Source organism: Lagopus muta, chromosome 5 (genome assembly GCF_023343835.1).
Source record: "Lagopus muta isolate bLagMut1 chromosome 5, bLagMut1 primary, whole genome shotgun sequence".
Classification (NCBI taxonomy): domain Eukaryota; kingdom Metazoa; phylum Chordata; class Aves; order Galliformes; family Phasianidae; genus Lagopus; species Lagopus muta.
In genome coordinates this window covers 40,928,796-40,948,673 of record NC_064437.1, presented here as the reverse complement: position 1 = coordinate 40,948,673, position 19,878 = coordinate 40,928,796, and the positions used below count along the sequence as shown (strand labels likewise).

General features: G+C 37.8%; 1 protein-coding gene across 1 annotated transcript; it reads left to right on the top strand.

Annotated features, from left to right (window-relative positions):
• The first annotated feature begins 147 nt into the window (after positions 1–147).
• On the top strand, positions 148–19,528 carry PBLD (phenazine biosynthesis like protein domain containing). The gene is made up of 9 exons (XM_048943764.1): positions 148–334; positions 2,231–2,330; positions 3,461–3,559; positions 3,956–4,065; positions 4,214–4,243; positions 4,750–4,838; positions 5,964–6,142; positions 8,408–8,470; positions 15,086–19,528. Exons 1-9 carry the CDS (start codon positions 251–253, stop codon positions 15,196–15,198), a joined length of 867 nt encoding a protein of 288 aa, XP_048799721.1. The 5' UTR covers positions 148–250; the 3' UTR covers positions 15,199–19,528.
• Positions 19,529–19,878: the final 350 nt, after the last annotated feature.

Genomic DNA, 19,878 nt, shown 5'->3' with positions numbered 1-19,878 from the left:
GATCGGCCTGGGGAACCTCACCAGCTCCCGCCTGCGGAATCGCCTTGGGGCGAGGCGGCGGAAAGGCCCGTTGGGGCATAGAGGAGCGAGGGACGGAGTAGGGAGGTGCGCGCAGGGCCGGCGGCAGGCCGCGGGAGGAGGCTGGGAAGTGACGAGCGGCTCCTCCCGCCGTCGGGGCGCATAAACGGGGCCGCGCTGCGGGCAGGGCGCCGTGGGGAGACAGCGGGCAAAGGCCGGGAGCGCTGCGGCGATGCAGGTCCCCGTTTTCACGGTTGATGCCTTTACAAACCGGCCGTTTTGTGGAAACCCCGCGGCAGTTTGTCTGCTCGAAAATGTAAGTCTGAAAAAGAAACGGACGGATCTTCAATGACGGGCTGCAGCGGTGGCTGCCGTTGTTGCGAGGTTGCCTGGGGCTGCTGCCTCCAGGCAAGGCGTGCTTGTGCCGCTGCCCCGGGCGGAGCGGCTTAGCCGTTATAACAGGTTCTCCTTTTTCCTTCCCAACGAGGTGTTTTTTTTTTTTTTTTTGTTTCCTGTGAAAGAGAGGAGAGACGCGTACAGCCCTGTGACTGAGTCGCCTCGTGTCCCTGTGACAGGCAGGTTTTGCTGCAGGCTGCACTGTGCCTGTGGTGCAGTCATTCTCGTGAAGGTGTGCTGAGCAGATGGTGCTGATTGGTTCACCGCTCCCCAGAACCAGCTGTTAGACCAGATTAGAAACGTACATGTCTTGTCTTATTTGTGTGGTATCACTTGATGGGAATGGGAAGGTAAATGTAGCAGTCTGTTAGTGGTTCACATTGGCCCTCTGAATCCTGCTCAGCTCTTCCTGAACCCTCACAGATCTCATACGATGGAGCATGCTTACAAAGGCAGCCAAGTTGGCACACAACATCTCGCTTCAGAGCTGTTTTTGGCTATCTAAAATCTAAACACCCCCCTCTCTGAATGCACTGACCTTAAACTTGTAAACTTGTTAATACGTTCAGAAGGTGACTTACGTGTTGCCTATGGCATGTTGAGGTTTTAACGTTTCCTCTGCAGGCTAGAGGCTTCAGGGTCGTTAAAGCTAAAGTTCTAATTAATTTTGTTCTGAGCTCCAAGAACATATGGAGCAGCTAGCGCTGCTTCTGTTCTCTGTTCCTTCCCAAGCCGCAGCAGCTGCTTTTTAAGAACTGGAGTACACGAGTGATGATACAAACCCTTCCCGAGAAGTGCCACATGATGGCAGTATTTCAATAAAATTCTATTATTTTCAGCAAAATGTTGGCTGGTCTTTGTTCTAATTTGGTATTTCTGTAGCAAGCGCTAATTTCCTGGGTTAAAGCAAAGACTGTGAAAGGTTGGGGTGTTGTCTCATCGTGTAGGTTTCACCATGGAAGGATCGATCTGCTATGCCTATCACTAACTGTTCTGCAGCAATAGCAGGGGATCGTTGGTTCAAAGGATTAAGGTTATTAAGGGAAAAAAGTCAAGTTAGCAGGGCAAAGTTCGATCTGACCAAGGTTGAACTTGACCAGGTCCGCTTAGTACATTTTCATTTGTATGTTAGTTCTTTACAGACCAGACCCTTGAACCTGGTTGGTCTGTGTGACCAGGGGGAAAGGAACAAGAGTGAAGTAACAACTTATACTGTTGCTATACCTCGTGTGCCCTTCTATCATGCAGTGAGCTCCAGCATGTTTCTTCCTTCAGTTTCTTGTTCCAACTTTTACTGACTTAGCACATTGTTCCTGTTGCTCAAGGAGTAATGTTGAGGGTACAGCAGTAAGTGCTGATAAAATGCCTTAGTTATTGTCCTGGCCATTGCGACATTCCCCCTGCTAACATGGGTTTCTCAGAGTTAAAAAGGAGAGCTGTAGCTATTTTTAGGTTGTTAGCAATGACTTCTTGTTGTGCCTTCAATCAAAATGAAAGATTCTGGAAGGTCCTTCTGGAAAGAAAGTCCTTCTGGAAGGACTGACTTTAGCATTTTGTAACTATCCCCCATGTCGTTCAAGGATCTGTGGGCTTACAGACGAGGTATGGGTAATGGCCACATACCACAATGATTGAACTAGTTAGCCTATTTTGTGCTGCAAGGGTTTTTTGTATTTTTTCCCTCAAAATATTTTGAACTAAAAATGAATCTGCTTCATTATCACAGGAAAATGAGATGACTGAATTGATTTGAAAGACAGTTTGATTCTGTATTTTTATGAGTTGTCATTAAATGGGTTTGTCATCTCATTGTTAGGACTTGGATGAAAATTTGCACCAAAGAATTGCGACAGAAATGAACCTTTCCGAAACTGCCTTCATCAGAAAACTGCACCCTACGGATGACTTTACCAAAAGTGAGTGGCTTTGTTTGCCCTGCGGTCTCTTAGAAAAAGCAGGAAGAAACTATGGGTGCATTTATAAAGAATGATGCTAATGTATAAGATGGCAAAAGCAAAATTGTGGAGTTGTAATGCATCTTTTAATAATATTATTAAGCCTTTTGCACATGGATTCATTTGTTCAGCTTTTCCAATTCATTTTACAGTACACAAACATTATTCATATATCTGATTGTTTGTTTTAGTGCCTTTTGCAAAATAAGCAGGTTGTGTGCAGAAAGTCTCCTGAAAATGCTATGCAAAGGTCCTTCTGTTAATACTTCTATTCCTGCTAATTATCTCCTGAGATAATTCTCTTGTACAAGCAGGAGAAGAGAGACACAAAGCTTATTCTGTATGCGAAAGATTGCAAAGGGAATCTGGCTTGGCTGTTCAGGAAATCATCACTTACTGGAGATTGCCACAAAGTCTCAGTGATTCTGTAGAGGTGGTACTGGAACAAACAGGTTTCCAAAACCAAGGAACCTGAAATTGTACCTAGAGCCCATCCAGAATCACTTGGTGGATTAGTTTTCAGCTGAATCAGCTTGCTGAACCTGCTCACTTTGCAGCCATGGCTATAGCCTGGCTTTTCATTTTAGGTTAAGGTACTTTATTAGCATACTTGCTCTTAGATTTTATTTTTTAAACAACTGATAGCAATAGGATTTTTAGTAAAATGAAGGCTTACCATACTTTAGTCTTTTGTGAGTACCAACTGGTGGCTTAAGCAAAATAATTCATGACTGACTTAGCTGCGGCGCAGATTCCAGTATGCCAGCAAAACCCTTGGCACGCCTTGTTTCACTTAGGGGGATAAAGGTTTGTTTTTGCACTTCTAAGCAGAGCGATTTCTCTGCCGCGTTGACTCTTTGATCTTGCAACAAAGTAGCTTTGCTCTATTAGGAGTAGACCGCAGTTGTAGAGGGGTCTCGAGAGCAGTAGGTACTCCAAAAATCATTCAAAGGCAGTTGTAGGAGCCTTTGAGCCCAAGACTGATTATAACATGCGTTTCGATTGACTGAAATGCCATTAATCCTTAGAAACTGTAGGAATAAGTTGAAAAGAAAAGACAATTCCACTTAAAAGCAAACTTTATTTTTAAGGTTCCCGCTTTGGACTCCGATGGTTCACCCCGGCCAATGAAGTTCCTCTCTGTGGTCATGCTACACTTGCCTCAGCTGCTGTTTTATTTCACATAAAAAGTAGGCTTACAAGCTATTTGTTATTATAGTAGATGTTATAAAAATTGTTTCTAATTAAGAAAATCTCTCTTTTTGTACAATTAAGTCTTCAGAACATTTAGAGAACAAGTGTGGAGATACCTTAGGTATTTTCTTTTACCAAGTGCTGTCAGGCTGCAGTCTGATGTCTACATTTGTTCTGATGCCCCACTATCTCTCTTCCTAAGGAACAATGCTGAACATGCAAATGTCATCTGGGAATTTTGCCTTGCAGTACAAGCTTACTGAACTTATTGGATTTTTAGCTGCATAACTTTTTTGAACATACTGGGCTACTTTATGAGCTATAATAATTTATTTCAAGCTCTTATGTTTGATACATACTGATATGTTTGATAATGTTCTCTCTCTCTCTAGAAAACCCAAACTCAGTTCTTACTTTTGTGACTCTGAGTGGGGAATTGAAAACAAGACAAGAGAAAGACCATATTGTGCTGGACTTACCGCTTTACTCAACCTACCCACAGGTGAGGCAGGGTTTTGTTCATAAAAGGTTTTCAAGGAAAGCATCTATTTGCTTGTATGTGTGTTTGGATACATATCTACCTATTTTTACTTGGGTAGATAGATACATGTAAGTACTCAATGATCTACAGTTTTCTTTTTTTCCTTTAGGAACTTCGGGAAGTAGAAGAATTAATAAAGGTAAATATAATGAGAGATGTTCTCTTAGAAATGCATTTAAATGAGCTATAATTGTATATTAGAATGGCTGGAAAGTGGTAAATTCACTTTGCTTGAGGCACTGTGCACGGAGGCTGACAAAACTGAAAACTCTGAATCCTGTAGTTCAGGAGATGGAATTCTTCAATATGCTGTAGCTAAGCTTTGCCTTCTGCTGGCTAGAATGTCACATTTCATGGGCACTTTCGGCCTGCTGTATGCTTGTGAGGGCAATCTAGTGTCCTTGCCCTGTTCTTAGTCCTTGGATTTCTTTCCAGGTTGACATACACAGAGCTCTTAACACCTATCGTATCCATTCATGCACACAGTGCATTTGCTTTTCTTGCTTGTATGTACTGGAAAGTTGCATGAAGGATGTTGCATAAGCCCTATTCTAGCAGGGATTTTGTTATTGTAGGAAAATTGTAAGTAAATATTTTGTTTTCTAGTGACACTGTTTCTTTTTGTTTCTTTTTTTTTTGTACCAGGCTGCCACTGGTGACATGATTGTTCAAGATCTCCGTTATTCTCCTGACACAAAGAAACTCCTGGTCCGTCTCAGTGATGCTTATGAAAGGTATCTGGTACTTTTTTGGAGCAAGTGTGCAGAAATTGATTCTTTTTGTTTAACCACTGTTCTTTACACACATGGCTCACTTATCTATTTTTGAAACAGGTGGAGATTGAAAACACAAATTTAAATTCCTATGTTAAATAATTCTTTAATCTTCCCTGTGAGCTTATGGAATCGGCAACGCTAAACAAGATTAGTTGGAAAACTGTCTTCAAGAAAGGGAGGCTTAGGAAACAATTTTGGTGGTGGTGTCTTTTTGCCAATCTCCTGAGTCAAAAGTGGAACAGAAAATTGGGGGTCTTGGTTCTCAGCTGAAGAAGTATTCGTTGCATAGCTGTACAGGTGCACTTTGTGAGACAGGACGTGCAGACAGAATGCTGTGGGTTCCTATGCCCCTATGGCTGACTAATCTGCTTACACATACTTTACAGCATCATAAGTAGCTTTACAGAGGAAATTCCAATTCAAGTCATTTCGCAGCATTTGTTAATCTCGGAGACCTGAATTTCATTGTTATACTTAACAATTTGTATACGTGTTGTCCAGACCTGAATTCTTTAATTAGATTGCAATTGAAGTTTGGCCTAACTACTGGCTATAGAATGAACTAGTGGGCAAATAAGAAATATTCTTAGCAGAGTACTCAGTATTTTTACTCTTCCAAAATTTCATTTTTTAGGGAAATATCTGCAACTTACAGAATTGTAGAGTGCTTTAGAATTCTCTGATCTGAGTAATATAAGCTGCTTGCTCATTCAGAAAGTAGGTGGAATGCTTATTTTTTGCATTGTGTAGTGATGAAATATTTTTTTCAGTAATGAAAAGGTTGACATGAAAGTATACATTTTTGGAGGTTATATTCTTGGGCACTCTGTTTTCATAAGTAGATAAGAAATGCATGGTTTGATCTTTTTTCCTCTGCTTGCTAGGAGTGTAGGATGCGTTCTGGGCAGTCATATAAAATGGTGTTGAGAGGACAATGCTAGGGATCTTTCTAATCCAGCACTTTACTGTGGCTGTTCGGAGAGTGCAGGGATGACAATCTTAAGGTTTTTTGATGCTTTTCAAAACTTAAACTCGTGTTAAATGAAGAATATGGAATATTCAAATTCTGTAATTAAATTCAAGGTCTGTGCTGGAAGAACTACAAGTGGGTGCACAAAGTTTTCTGTCAGCTGAAAAAACTGGGAAAGTGAAAGGACTCATACTCACTCTGAAGGGAAAGCCCAATGGAAAAGACAAAGGCCATGATTTTTACTCCAGATATTTTGCACCTTGGTACGGCGTGCTGGAAGACCCTGTTACAGGTGTGTGAGCACATGCATGGGAAATGGCTTAGTCTTGTTTCAGTTTAAAGGTGTTTATTGAACTTGATTCATGTGCCTTTATACTTCAAAGTATCTCTTCTAATGAAGTACTGTTTTCTGTGGACAGCAGGAAAACTTTCGTTATTGATTCCAACCTCGTTCAGAAAAATTCAGCTTCCTGCTGTCATCAGGCCAGATATTCCTGCCTCTTTTTTCATTACTTTTTCCTGACATATTACAATTAGATATCAATGGTTTATGGGCTGGTTCAGCCCAGTTCTGTGACGAGGGGGGCGGAGGGATCTGCAGATCTGCGCCTCCAGAAAAAAAGGAAACAGGGGGCCCCAAAATAATTAAAAACAGCGGCACTGATCTGAGAAGAAACAAACTAATTTACTAAGTAGTATTATCGGAATGCAAGATAACACACTATAATACAGTATCATCAGAATTGAAGCTAATAAATCAAATAAAATGAGAGAGAGAATGTCCGAAAGGTGGATAGGCCTCACCACAACGCTGAGGTGAGATGCGCAGTCCAGTTGAGCAGCAGGGAGATGGGAGCAGCGCCCACCATGAAGGGCAGGCGAAAAAAAGCACATCAGGTGACCTTGCCAGGAGTTAAACCTCCTCTCCCTGACCGCAAGGTCCTCTGGGGAATGTAGTTCTTCTCTTCTGGGCAGGTACGCAGGATTTGAGCATTGACAGTTAAAGTCCCAGTGCCCCACATGATGTTATGATGTGGAATACCAAAAGCCAAAAAATCACAAAACCATGACAATTAGAGAAAAGCAAAAGACTGTTGTGCAATTCAGCAAGTACTATAGAAGAAGTTCACATACACTTCTGTCATTGTTTTGTATTTGTGGCGCTTCAGCTGAGATCTCCTCTAGTTTAAGGATTCTTTATTGTGGATGTTCTGAGCCCTATGAGTAATACAAACTTAGCTAGTTATACTTTTAGAGGCAGAACTTCTAGTTTCTTTTATGTTCTGTGATGTTTGCTGCAGAATAAAGTAATGTTATTTGCTTAGGCATAAAGTGATCACAGATTAATAATTAGTCCGCTGAGAACTTGATCAGAAAGTTTCATTACATATTTTGCTGAATAGAAAACTTCTTTATTGGAGTGGTGGTGGTTATAGTACACTTCTAGCAGAAGGTTTTATAAGGAAATATAAGCCACATGTTTCAGGTTTTTTGTTTGTTTGTTTGTTTGTTTTAACTTCCAGTCCTACTTTTCTGTTACAGCCAGGAGGCAGAGTGGTAGATGTATCTGATCCCAGAGCTTGTTTATTATTGTTATATAGGAAAAGCTAGATGTTTGCTGAACCTTTGAGATTCTAGATTCCTTATAGCTCATAGTTGCTTGTCTTGCATCTGTAAGTTCTTTTATAGAAACAACCTCTTCACTGTATAGCTGATTTATACTTTTAACAGTGTTATGACTTTGTATTATCTTTCTTTTGCAATAATTCCTTAATCATTATATATCCTGGTGTCCCTGAGCCCTGATAATTACACTAGCTTCACATCTGGGTTTCCAGCAGAATCTTTGCTCATAGCAGCTGATTTGCACTGACACAACATGAATCTGAGAAGTCATTCTGGGGTTTTAAGGTATCTGCCCATTGGGATACAGTAACTTGGTTTTCCAGAGGCTGTAGCAAGATCTTAAAAGATCTTGAGCTACGTCCTGATACGTAACAGTGATTCAAGACTGGGGGAAAAAAGAACAAACAGAGTTTTGTTTGTGAAAACTGTTAAGGGAGGGAGTTTTTTCTTTTTCCATAGTGACTTCTATCCACCTGTTCCTAGTCTTAAAAAATATCCAAAAATCATTTCAGTTTTTTTTCTTGTGGTTTTTGCTATTTGTTCCATCGAATAACATACTGCCTAGATAAATGATGTTATTGAATTTTAATGTTTTAAGATCCAGTTCTTAAGAAAGCTCACTTGTTTACCAGAAGTCAGTACTTTGGCTCAAATGTTATAACTTATACTACCTGTTATTCCTGAGGCTAATTACAAAGCCCTTAGGCAAAATTTCCCTTGAAGTTGGAAGATGAGGAAGTAATACTGCTTGATTGTAAACAAATGAAATGCAGAAGCCTTAAGTTCTGTTTGCTTTGCAAAATCTAGGCATTTTTACACTTAAGTACAGACATGGGACATTCAATCTGTGTATGGCATTTGCATTTTGAATGTAATCGCTCTATAAAATAGTGATTCTAATTCTGTGCTTTTCGTTCCAATTTCTTTTAAGGATCTGCCCATGCTGTTCTAAGCAGCTACTGGTCAGAGCAGCTGGGAAAGAAAGAAATGCTTGGTAAGAGGAACTGTTTTCTTGCAAAGCTGTTCATCTATTTAAAAAAACAAAAACAAAAAAACTACAATCCAAAATATTGTAATAACTCCTTATCTGTTTCTCAACTTCAATACTCAAATTTTTTCTGAGAGGTAATCCTTAAGTAACTGCTTTCTTTCCTACCTCCCAATGTGACACATTAAGTCTGTAGGGAATCTGAAGTGTGTGGATCATAACTCTGTGGTTGGTTTTTGATCTCAACTTTTGTATTTTTACTGTCATGAACTTTCATCATGACTAAAGCTTGGTGAACTTTAGTTGATGTTCACTGTGTGTTTTGACTGAATTGTACTTTGCTTCTTGCTCCTTAGGGCTTGCTTTTTCTTATTGGGAAGAGGTATCAGTCACTATTCTCATTCACAATCTATATACGTCTCAGTACAATGTAGAAGCATGGAATCATAGAATTTCCTGTGTTGGATGGGGCCCATAGGGATCACTGAGTTTTCCTTTCCGTTCATGTATGTGTTGAGATGAAAAAAATGCTTCTATCTGAATTAGGGATTTTTAAAGGGAAATTAGTTACTCGAGATTAATTCCTTCAATGAGTTCTTTAGGAAACTCATGATTTAAAGTGGCTCGTATTTTTATAGCTAGATAAGAGGAGACGTGCATTCAGATTGTACTTAAAGGACATGCTTTATGGCACAGTTTTTTCTTCTGTCCTAAGATTAGTTTTCTCATATGATGATGTTTTACATGGTAGCAGGAAAGAACAAAAAGCAATTAATTTAAATGTATCTAATATTAAATATTTAAATGGAGACAAGGTGCATAGGCACTGGCAACTTCATTTGCTTGTAATGAGTATGATTTGCAGTTCTACTCTTGAGATGACCGGATCTTAAGTGAAAGAGCAGATTTATTATTGATAATTGTTTTGTCTTTGGAAAAGTTAGGCTTAGTGGATCACGTGTTTACTGCTAAGCAAATAATGAAGACCGTGATGGGGGAAGAAAACCTGGGAGAAACGGTTACACTTGACAAGGCTAGATAGAGAGACATTGAGTGCTTCTTCACTTCTCATGTTTCTGTTGCTTTGCTAGAAAGTGGAAGAACAGAAGCAGTGTGAAATACCCTCTTAACCCTCTGGTTCCATTGCAGGGTGGTGATGTTGGTGTTGGAAATACTGTTCTTTTATGCGCTTGTTCTCAAAGACATGATTCTTGTCACTTAGTCTAAAACAAAGGTTGGATCCTTAATCTAACAGGATTCCTTGTTCCCTAAAGGAAACGTCTTTCAAAACAAACAGCTACCTTGAATATAAGCTTTCCTATATTTAGCCAAATGAATCTGAGACTTGACACTGATAAGCTCTTTAAAGGATCTGCTAGACCTCCGTAGCTTGATGTGGTAATCCACAATGACTGAGACCTTTCCATCACAAGTTGAAGGAAAAGTTTTGCAATCTGTTCTGAAGATCTCTTGCTTGCATTTGTATCATACGGATCTATTATGATTTCCATGAAGCTGGGGGTGGGGGAGGGGGGAGGGAAACACCATACTTTTTGAAAAGAAGAGGGAAACTGTCTTTGTCATTGTATCCAGATGGACTGGCTGTCTTGAGATTATAGAATCATAGAATGGCTTGGGTTGAAAGAGACCCAAGGGCTCATCAGGTTCTGACCTCCTGCCATAGGCAGGGCCACCAACCTCCAGACCTGGTACTAGAGCAGGTTGCCCAAGGCCCCATCCAACCAGGTCTTGAGCACCTCCAGATGGTAGTGTGGAGATCAGAAACTTTCATCCCACTTGTAGACAGTGTTTCATTAAATAATCAGTCAGAAATTCTGTCTGCATTTTTAGGTGGCATTTTTTACTTTTATGTTTTCATGTATTTTACGTGTACCATGTTTTACCTCTTTTGAGAAACTGTCTTAAGCTGCAAAGGCAACTGATACAGCAACCATCTCCTCTAATATTTTTAGCAAAAAAGAAAAAAGTCCCATATTGCCACAAGGTAGGATTTTTTCATTTTTTGTGCAAATATACCTATCACAGTCTAAAGGGCTACCTGGCAAGTAGGTGGATGGAGATCACAACAGTGGGTTTGTAGAATTTTATTACATACAAAGACACATTAATTTTATTTCCTGTATTTTTCTACTTGAGTACAAATCAACTCCGAAGATTCTACCTATGATTAGTAATGCAACTGTATATCAACCTATTATGATTTCTTAACAAGAAAGAAAGTGCATGCATTTTGTGTATATATATATATATATATATGATGCATTTTGTGTATATATATATATATATATATATATATATATATAAGATGAATATAGCAGCAGCAAATAACGTAGCAGCAAATACATACTGAGGTATTGCAGGTTATTAAAAATATCTCACTAGTAAAATAACAATAATGCTTACAATTAATTGCCTACATGTGCACATATATTTAAAATGTTACTGGTAGTGAGTGCTATCAAACCATTCCCAGAAGTGGGTGTCAAATAGACCTCAGAAGGGTCTAATTAAGAAGAGTTTGCCCCCCTCAAGTAGGATCATACAAATAATAGACAGTCTCACTTTGAAGGTGATCACCCTTGTGTCATGGGCTTTTGGGGTCATTCCCAGCAAAGATTGGTTTGTTTAGGAAATTCTCTAGGAAAAGGAAAAGTTTGTGCAACACAGGAACTACTCAAAGAGGTTCTGTTTTGCTTAGAAAATAAGAGATTTTAATATGACAGACACATGAGCATACAGTTTAGGGTGTACAGCGCTGCTTGTTTTTTTCAGCTGAGACAGCCAGTATAGCTTCCTATCCTCTCTGACATTTTGCTTTCTCCCCACTTTTTTTTCTTTTAGCTAAAGTGGCCAATACCAGTTGCTGATTCCTACTGTCCCAGGTTGTTGTCCCGTTTCTCCTGACAATAATTTGCAATTACAGTTCCTTATTTTTCCATTATGGATGACTTTTCCAGCATGTCCACAGTTCTGAGGCATTCAGCCTTGGAAAAGCCAGCTGTGCCTTTCTAGGTGTGCTCCTGACTTACAAGCCTTGTTCTCAGGCTAGCTGTCAGTATTTTTCCCATAATAGACAAATATCTTTTATGACTGCTGCCATCAATGCCTTGTTTGTTTGTTTGTTTGTTTTTAATATGTGTGGTAGAAATGATGCAAAACAGATTTAAAGGGGACAAATTCATATGGCCTCTTATCAACCTGTGGTTTTTTGGTAAGTTCAGAAAAATCTTTTCCTTCCATGTGCATGGAAGGTTATCAGGTATTACGGGAGTGAATTCCATTTGTGATGTGGCTATTTAGAGAAGGTGGCAGTCAATGTATCATTGAAGGTTGATAAGTTAAAGCATCTCTTGACTACTTAGAAACTTCTGCAGTGTCTCTGCAGTATCTTTTATTGCAAGAATAAAGGTTTTCTTCCATTTAAAATTGAAAGTCTTTTAGTTCCAAAATAGATGAGATATGAAATTGTATACAAAAAAAAAGAGGAACATTATATTTGTTATCAGCTCTTTCTGGGTATTGTGACCTCTAGGAGGAGGTCAGCTACATCTCTGCTGAAGTATCAGACATAATATCCTGTGTTTGGGTTCTCTTCCTATCTTTATTAAACCAAACTGCCAAACAACAAACTCTCAATAAGTACAAACAGAATTTTCCAGTCTTTTTACAAGGTGAGATACTTTACTCATTATTCCTGGAGATATATATTTAAGATGTGTCAAATGGGAGTTTGCTATCAGTCTTTATCCTTCTCTTCATTTGAGGAATTCCTGAAATAGTATTAAATATGTTTTTAATAAAGATAATTTATAATGTCAGATATTTTAGACTTTCATAATTGCCAGTGAATGTAGTATTTACACTATTTAGCAGTTGTATCTGTATACAGTTTTTGTGTATCTTTTATGTCATTTTGTGTATCTTTATGTCATTTATAAACATGCATAAGAAATTTAGTACACCCAAACGTATTGTGAAAGATTTTCCAAATTTATTTAAAGAGAAGAGTTTTAATTCAGGGCAATTTTTAATGCTTGGTAAAGCTGGGGGGATCTTTCTGGACCTCTTTAATCCAGTTAACTAAATTAATGTGTGAAAATAATTGCTTTTGTTGTTGCCTCTAACTTCTGTGATTGCTTCTGGGGTTTATGAGGAGTGGGAGGAAGCAGATCTTACTTGAACTGTAAGATCACCTTCTCAAAACATTTGCCAGAATTTCTTTCAACTTAAGGTCCTGTCTCTTAACGTTTTAGTCTCTTCTGTTTTTTTGAGAAGAAATTGCTTCATGAGATAGAATAAATCTACATTTGTCAGGTTTTTGCTCATTCAAAGATCCATGAAGTAGAGAGTTTTGCACAGTTATAATCACAGTTTTTAAATGATGAGATTAACTGGAAAGACAGACCAATAGAATTCACTGCTTTTTTTTTTGGTATGTGTTCTTTTTCACTGGGCCGCGTCAGATTTATGCACAAGTGTAGCATTTCTGCCAAAGGAGAGGTGTTTCACTCCATCAATCAGAAGATTTGTTGACCTTATTTTTTGGAATATAAGTCTCAGAGGTCTTAATTTCATTAAGTGATATTGAGTAAAGCCTAAGTACAAGGACTTTTTCCTCAATCCTTTTGTAGGCATTAGAGATTTGGTCAAAACAATGATGATTTCTAAAACCAGGTATTTTTTCAAGCATAGCACTTGTTCCTGATTTGTCATTATCATGACATCACAAATAAAATCCAGTAGTTCTCAAATTCTGTAACCAATGCTCATGTAAATGGGCCTAGTCTAATAAGAGGCTCCTCAAAACAATGGGTTGATGTTGGTGTGAGGTCACTGGCCCCCTTCTGAACGCTACATTACACGTAAGTGTGCTGAAGTTTTTTGTACATACTATTGAACTTTCCTCTATCTGAGGGTAATCACAAAGGAATTTAGGGCACTGAATTGAATTACTGTAGATAATTTTTACAGATCATAACATACTGAAATAGCTGTATGATCCAAAACGCATGAGAGATGCTTGAATCTCTCTGAAGATACTGCTATTAAATGAAATCATCTGATTAATTAAATATTCTGTGCAGGTCTGCTTTCTTTCAGTCACAGTGTGGAATATCAGTGTTTCTGTGTGAGAGAAGGAGAAGATGATCAAATATTATTTACATATAGTCTTGAGCAAGATCTTTGTGGCTTTTTTCCTCTTATATTTTGCAGGGTTTTTTTTAAATAAAACAAAATGGAGCAAAATCAAATTAGTAAGTCTGCCATGAAAGAGACAGCACTGGTTCCACATTTAAAGAAGGAAAAACAAAATCTAACCAACCTCTAAGACTAGAAATAATTTAGCTCTTTTCTTTAGATCTGCTATCTCAAAGAAGTGGGAAAATTCAGCTGTGTATCTGTACTTGGCAATAGTAGTTCACCAAATTTAGTGTGGCATGGACCATTAACAGCCCAAAATATTATATTTGAAAGCATTTGTTCGTACATACATACTGCTCTTGTTAAAATCAATAACTGGTAATTCATTAAAGAGAAAAGACCAGGAAGCATCCATAGCAGTCATATAGCTCCTATTTGCACTGTTTTGGGACCCTTTGCTTAGTCTAAGAATCTGAAATCCTTGCATAAATAAGAGCTTTCTTGTCAACCGTGGCTAAGAAATGATCTGACAGTGTACAGCATATGTACCATCTGTTAGAGATCTCGTACACTGCCAGGATCCAAATACAATCTCTACCCTGTTGTAAATTAGGATATCATGAGGATATCATGTTCCCTTTAGCTTTGAACAACTCTTGCAGCTGGAATTTCATTAGGTAGAGAGACTAAACATCAGTGAATTGTCATCCATTTGCAGCCTTTTACAAAAGCAAAACATTATGAAACTCTAACCTTTGCTAGATGCAATCCTAGCCAGGCCGCTCTCTGACCAAGTAGTTCCGCAACTAACATTGGACTGACTGAAACAAGACTGCAGAGTCAGCATGCCAAGCATTATCTTCTCAACTGAGTATGACTAAAAACATTTTCATTAAAAAAATTAGATTTATGATTATTTATCAGTGGAAAGCTTTCATCATTAAACTTTATCCAAGTGTATTAAATGATATATTCGGGATTATGTGAAGTTATAAATTTGTTCCTGTCTGTGTAAGACTTCTGTCTCAGTTTGTGACAGCTGAAGCAGCATCTGTATTTCTTTGCAGACTTTTTCTGCTGGTTACTTCAGTTTTACTTACTCATTAACCAAATGTGTTCTTAGAAGCTACTGTCTAGTTCTAGTTCACTACCTGTGAAGTGATTCTTTCTTCTTAAGCAGATAATATTTTTCCTTCTTGTCTAGGGAAGTGGTCTATCTCATGAGTGGGTACATTAAGACATTTTTAGATGTGCAAAGAAGACTCAGTTCATTACAACAGAGTAAACCAGCATCCTTCATTACTTGATATTACATACCACTTTGTTCAGACACTTATGTCAAATTCTAGTCTGAGATACAGAGGCCGTGTTAGCCTGAATTTTCATGCATTTTATAAAAATTGATTTGTAATACTAAAGTTTTAACTCCGGATTCATGTTATTCTTGTTTCCATTCAGCTTTTCAATGTTCTCGACGTGGAGGAGAGTTGAAGATTTCACTTCATGATAATGGAAGAGTTGAAATTGCAGGGCAATTTGCTATTGTATTGAAAGGAAACTTGACTTTATGAAGAAACTGACACTAACAGTATCATGTATCACACCTTTATATTACTCATATTGTGTTGATTATATCTTAGTTTTAGGCAGAGCACTACCACTGTCCTCTAAAATCTTTGATTACTTATTGTCCATTTTTAAAAATTGCTTGAAAACGTTCACTTTTAATCTTGAAGATCCCTGGTATCGTTTCCTTCACTTTCATGTCAGGATTTCATCTGTAAACTGATCTCAGAAATTGTCCAAGGACATCCCTCTTATTTTTCTGCTCTTAAATAATTCGTTTTTTCTTTTTTTCTTTTTTTTCCCAGTTTCCACATTAAAAGTCACTTGACCTTCTGGATTGATTTATAAACTTCTTTATGTGACAAAACAATCAAAATGACTATAGTCAGCTTCCTTTCTCTGCCACATATTGGAATGATTCTTATGTTCATTAATTTACTTGAATTAAAACATGAAGAAAATACAAAAGGTTTGGAAATAGAGCTCTTTTTTATGAATAGTACTTTTAATGGGTAAATGTAATTGCTGTGACTTACAGTTCTGCTTATTCAACACTTCACATTTATAACAAATTTAAGAGATTGGCATAGTGATACCCTGAAGACTGTTAAAAAATGGAAAAAAAGAAAATGTTATTGATCACTGTAATGTCACTTACTTTTGAAGGACTGAGGGTTTACTCATAAATTAAAAGTTTGTTCTTTAATATTCTTCAGTGAGCATGCTGCTTCAGATGTCACTTTTTCCTTTATTGTTCTTATCTTTTTCTGGGTTTATTAGGAATACCCGAAGTAACTGAGGTACTCCAGCTGAAGTTCTGTTTTCCCTTTCAGATCACCTTTTTCCTAAACTTTGAATTAATTCCTTAATAGAGTCCAATCCCCTGCTGAAGCAGGTTCCCTGCAGTGTGTTGCACAGGAAAGCATCCATGTGGGTTTTGATTATCTCCACAGAAGGAGACTCCACAACCTCTCTGGGCAGTCTGTTCCAGTGCTCTGTCATCCTCATAGTAAGGAAGATCTTTGTTGTGTTCAGATGGAGCTTCCAGTTTGTGCCCATTGCCCCTTGTCCTGTAGCTGGGCATTGCTGAAAATAATCACAGAATCACCACCGTTGGAAAAGACCTTCAAGATCATTCAGGCCCACCATCCACCTACCACCAGTAGTGCTCACTAAACCATGTCCCTCCACACAAAATCCAAACATTCCTTGAACACCTCCAGGGTTGGTGACTCCACCACCTTCCTGGGCAGCCCATTCCATTGCCTGAAAATAATGTGTTGTGAATTCAAAGGCATTGTCACAGTGTGGGAACAGCTGAATCTTATATACAGTCCTTTATAAATGCTGAAGAACTTAGTTGTGACAAATTATTGTAGTTCCAGATATTCTGAATTTCAACATTTTTAACTCACTGAAGCCCAAGTATCTGGGGGCAAATGACAGTGTGAAAATCCTAGGATTTATTTAAAATATAAGTTCCTTGTTATTGTGACTGCACAGAACTTATTGAGTATGTGATTTAAATGCCACAAAGCTTGAGAACTAGGTGGCAAGCAAATCAACACATTGAAATGCATGTTTTCCTGTGTTCAGGCTTGCTGAAGTTCAGGGACCTGATATACAATTTATAAACGTGGAGTCATTGTAGGCAAGGCACTGCAATGGAGACAGCTCAACAGCAGTGTCGCAGTGGCATGTTTTGCAGTCACCTTGATCTTGTCTTCTCATAAAGCAAATCACCGCTTTCCATTTAGTGCCTTAGACCTCCTTGAGCCCTCCTGCAAGCTTGTTTTGCTGCATTTGCTCCTTTAGTCTTGTTTATAAAAGTGTGAGTCTAGTCCATTGTCTGAGATGCTTTCAAAAAAAAACAACAACCCACCTCTTTAAGAATATAAATGATCTAAAACAGCAATTATTGTTCATCTGTTGACATTTAACAAATAGGACTTTTTTTCTTTCTTTCTTTCTTTTTTTTTTTATTTTCCCAGGGGGTGCTAATAATGAACAAAGGCTGGAAAATTTTATGTATCTCTGCTATCTAAATTTCCTGACTAAATGAATAAACTTGCTGCTTGATGCATTTTTTTTAATGGTTTACTACTACTTAGTCTCTTTCAGTTCTGGATAGAAAAATCACCAGAGCTCAGGTGGGATACTATGCCGTAATGTGTTTTTAATCAACAGATTAGTTAATCAGCCATGATTAATTAATGATGAATTAATTATACCTTATTGTGCAGTTCTGCTGCCTAAATTGAGCTTTAAAGGAGTTATTTTATTAATCATCATTGTGCTAATTGCAGACACTTACAGAAGGATCGCTAATTAAACATGCAGCCATATGCAAAGCAAGCAAGGCTGCTGAGAGTGGCAAGAAAAAGAGCATTGATTTTCTAAGTAGCAACTTTATTATAATGAAATATTGTACAGTTGACCTGGTGATCCTAATTACTCACTAAGACTTATTTTAGCACATTGCACATTTTCAGTCAACGGTAAACAAAATTGTTGGAACAAATTTTGTCTGACTTTCCTAATGGAAAAAGTATATTGTGTGAACTTCAAACAAAATTAGTTAGTATTTGCGTGGTCTTGTTTCACATTTTCATTCAAAGTTTTTACCCAGTAGTTTTGCTAGTGATATATCGTTAATGAAACTTAACTGACTTAACTTTGAACAAGATTCTGGATGCTACTTGATAGTTGCTAGCTTACCGTGGTGCCAAGTGTAATGCTCATTGCACTTGAAATAAGTACTGAGACTCAAAGTTACGTGAGTTTTGCATCAGAACGAGGAAATCTGAAATTTAAATTAATTTCTAGGAGCCAAATTTAGCATGGAAAAAGCAGAAACGAGACATTACTTAAAGATGGGTTTCTGGGAAGAAAAGTCATCCTCAGCTTAAGCAGCGCGATTTGTAGATTGTTGTAACTCTACAAGATTTGGCTGCAAGAACTTCATGGAGATGCCATCATTGCGGACTTCCTTCTTTTTTATGCAAGTTGTTAGGTCTTTCACGTTAATTAAATACAATTTAATTTAAGAAACATTTTTGTTGGACAGACTATATAGTATGATTTAAATGATCAGTGTAAAACTCAAGTGTTTACTGCGCAGATTTCTGAAATAGGATCATTACAAGGCTCTCCATGTTTTGGATAAAGATCTGGCTGGATCCAGGAGTCAAGACATGAGAATTTCAGCACACTTGCTCACTTTACTTCATTGTTGTGTGCTTCAGAAGCCCAGCTCATGTAGGAGATGGGAAAATGTAAATGACTTAGAGGAAGAGAGCAGAATAAGAAAATAATCAATCAAACAATAGAAACTGTTAATCTGCTGCTATAGAAATGAAAGTGCAGATAAAAGGGAAGAAAGAAAACCAGTTTTGTATATAATAAGCCTTTTAACAGGTTTTCTTCAAGAATTAATGAAAATCCTTTGCATTTCTTCTGTGTTAACAGGGTGAAAAATGACGGCATATATTAAAATCTTTTTCTGAAATTGGAAAATTTTGCTTGAAGTTGAAATAGAACATTTCACAATTGTATGCATAACAAGAGGCTGTAGACAGGAGCCATGTGTTCACAAGGAATAGGAAGGGAAATTAGCAACAGATGAGATGGTTATTTCTGAGAAATGAAAGATTTCTTTGTCTCAGTACTCATTAGAGTGATGAGGAAACATGCCAGGAACAGAGGGAACCTTCCCAGGAGAAGAAATGGAAAACAGAAGAAAATTGAGGGCGATGATGTATCAAATGAAAATTAAATTAGTTCAGTTATTAACTGAGAAATACCCAAATTAAGCAGTTTGATTCTGACTTCAGGAACTTTTTACTAATTTGTGTTTGCAGAGGGGTAGATCTGTCTTAAAATCATTACCAACCTTATACAATAGGACAGAACAAAGAATTTTATTTTCTGTCATTGCTGAGTCAGTATCCTTTCTTTAATTTCCTTCTTTCCTTATTCCTTCTTCATTTTCCTTTATTTCCTTCATTTCCTAAAAGTTGCTGCAAACTCTACCTGTAAAGCTTCAAAAGAATATGGACATGAAGTATCACCATCCTCAGTAGTAGGAATATGGGAGAAAAATTGACTGGAGGTCAGTTGTAGCCTTTGATATTTAGACTTAGCATCTAAAGCAGAGTACTGTAACTCTGAATTCTAAATGTTTCTAAATTCATTGGTTTCTGTAGAGAGAAATTAAATTTGATTGTTGTTTTTCCCTTACTCGTTGGTGAGATAGAACATCACCTGGGTACAGTGTTCTCAGTCATATATAGGTAAGTTTTATGCACTTTCCAAGTGTTACGTGATTTTTTTTTTGTAATACTCTCAAACCAAAGAACCACTTTCCCATACATTATTTTTCTCCTGTTAGAAACTATATAGCATAGATAAAATACATTAAGCAAACACAAGGCAGTTTCAAATATCTCAGTAACTGAGCAGAAGGAACTTGTAGGGGATAAATTGACTTTGTGTGGTGGAAAAGAAAATATATCTCTGTATAGAGACTACCATGTAAGTATAGTTAGAAGTCTTAGGCATATTCCCTGTGTCTGTCACTAGCTGAAGTTAATGATGCTCTGACTGTTTGGATGTTTGGGGAATATAGGCTGAGCAGAGCTGGATCGAACTCTGAGGTACAAGAAATCCAGAAACATGAATTTGAA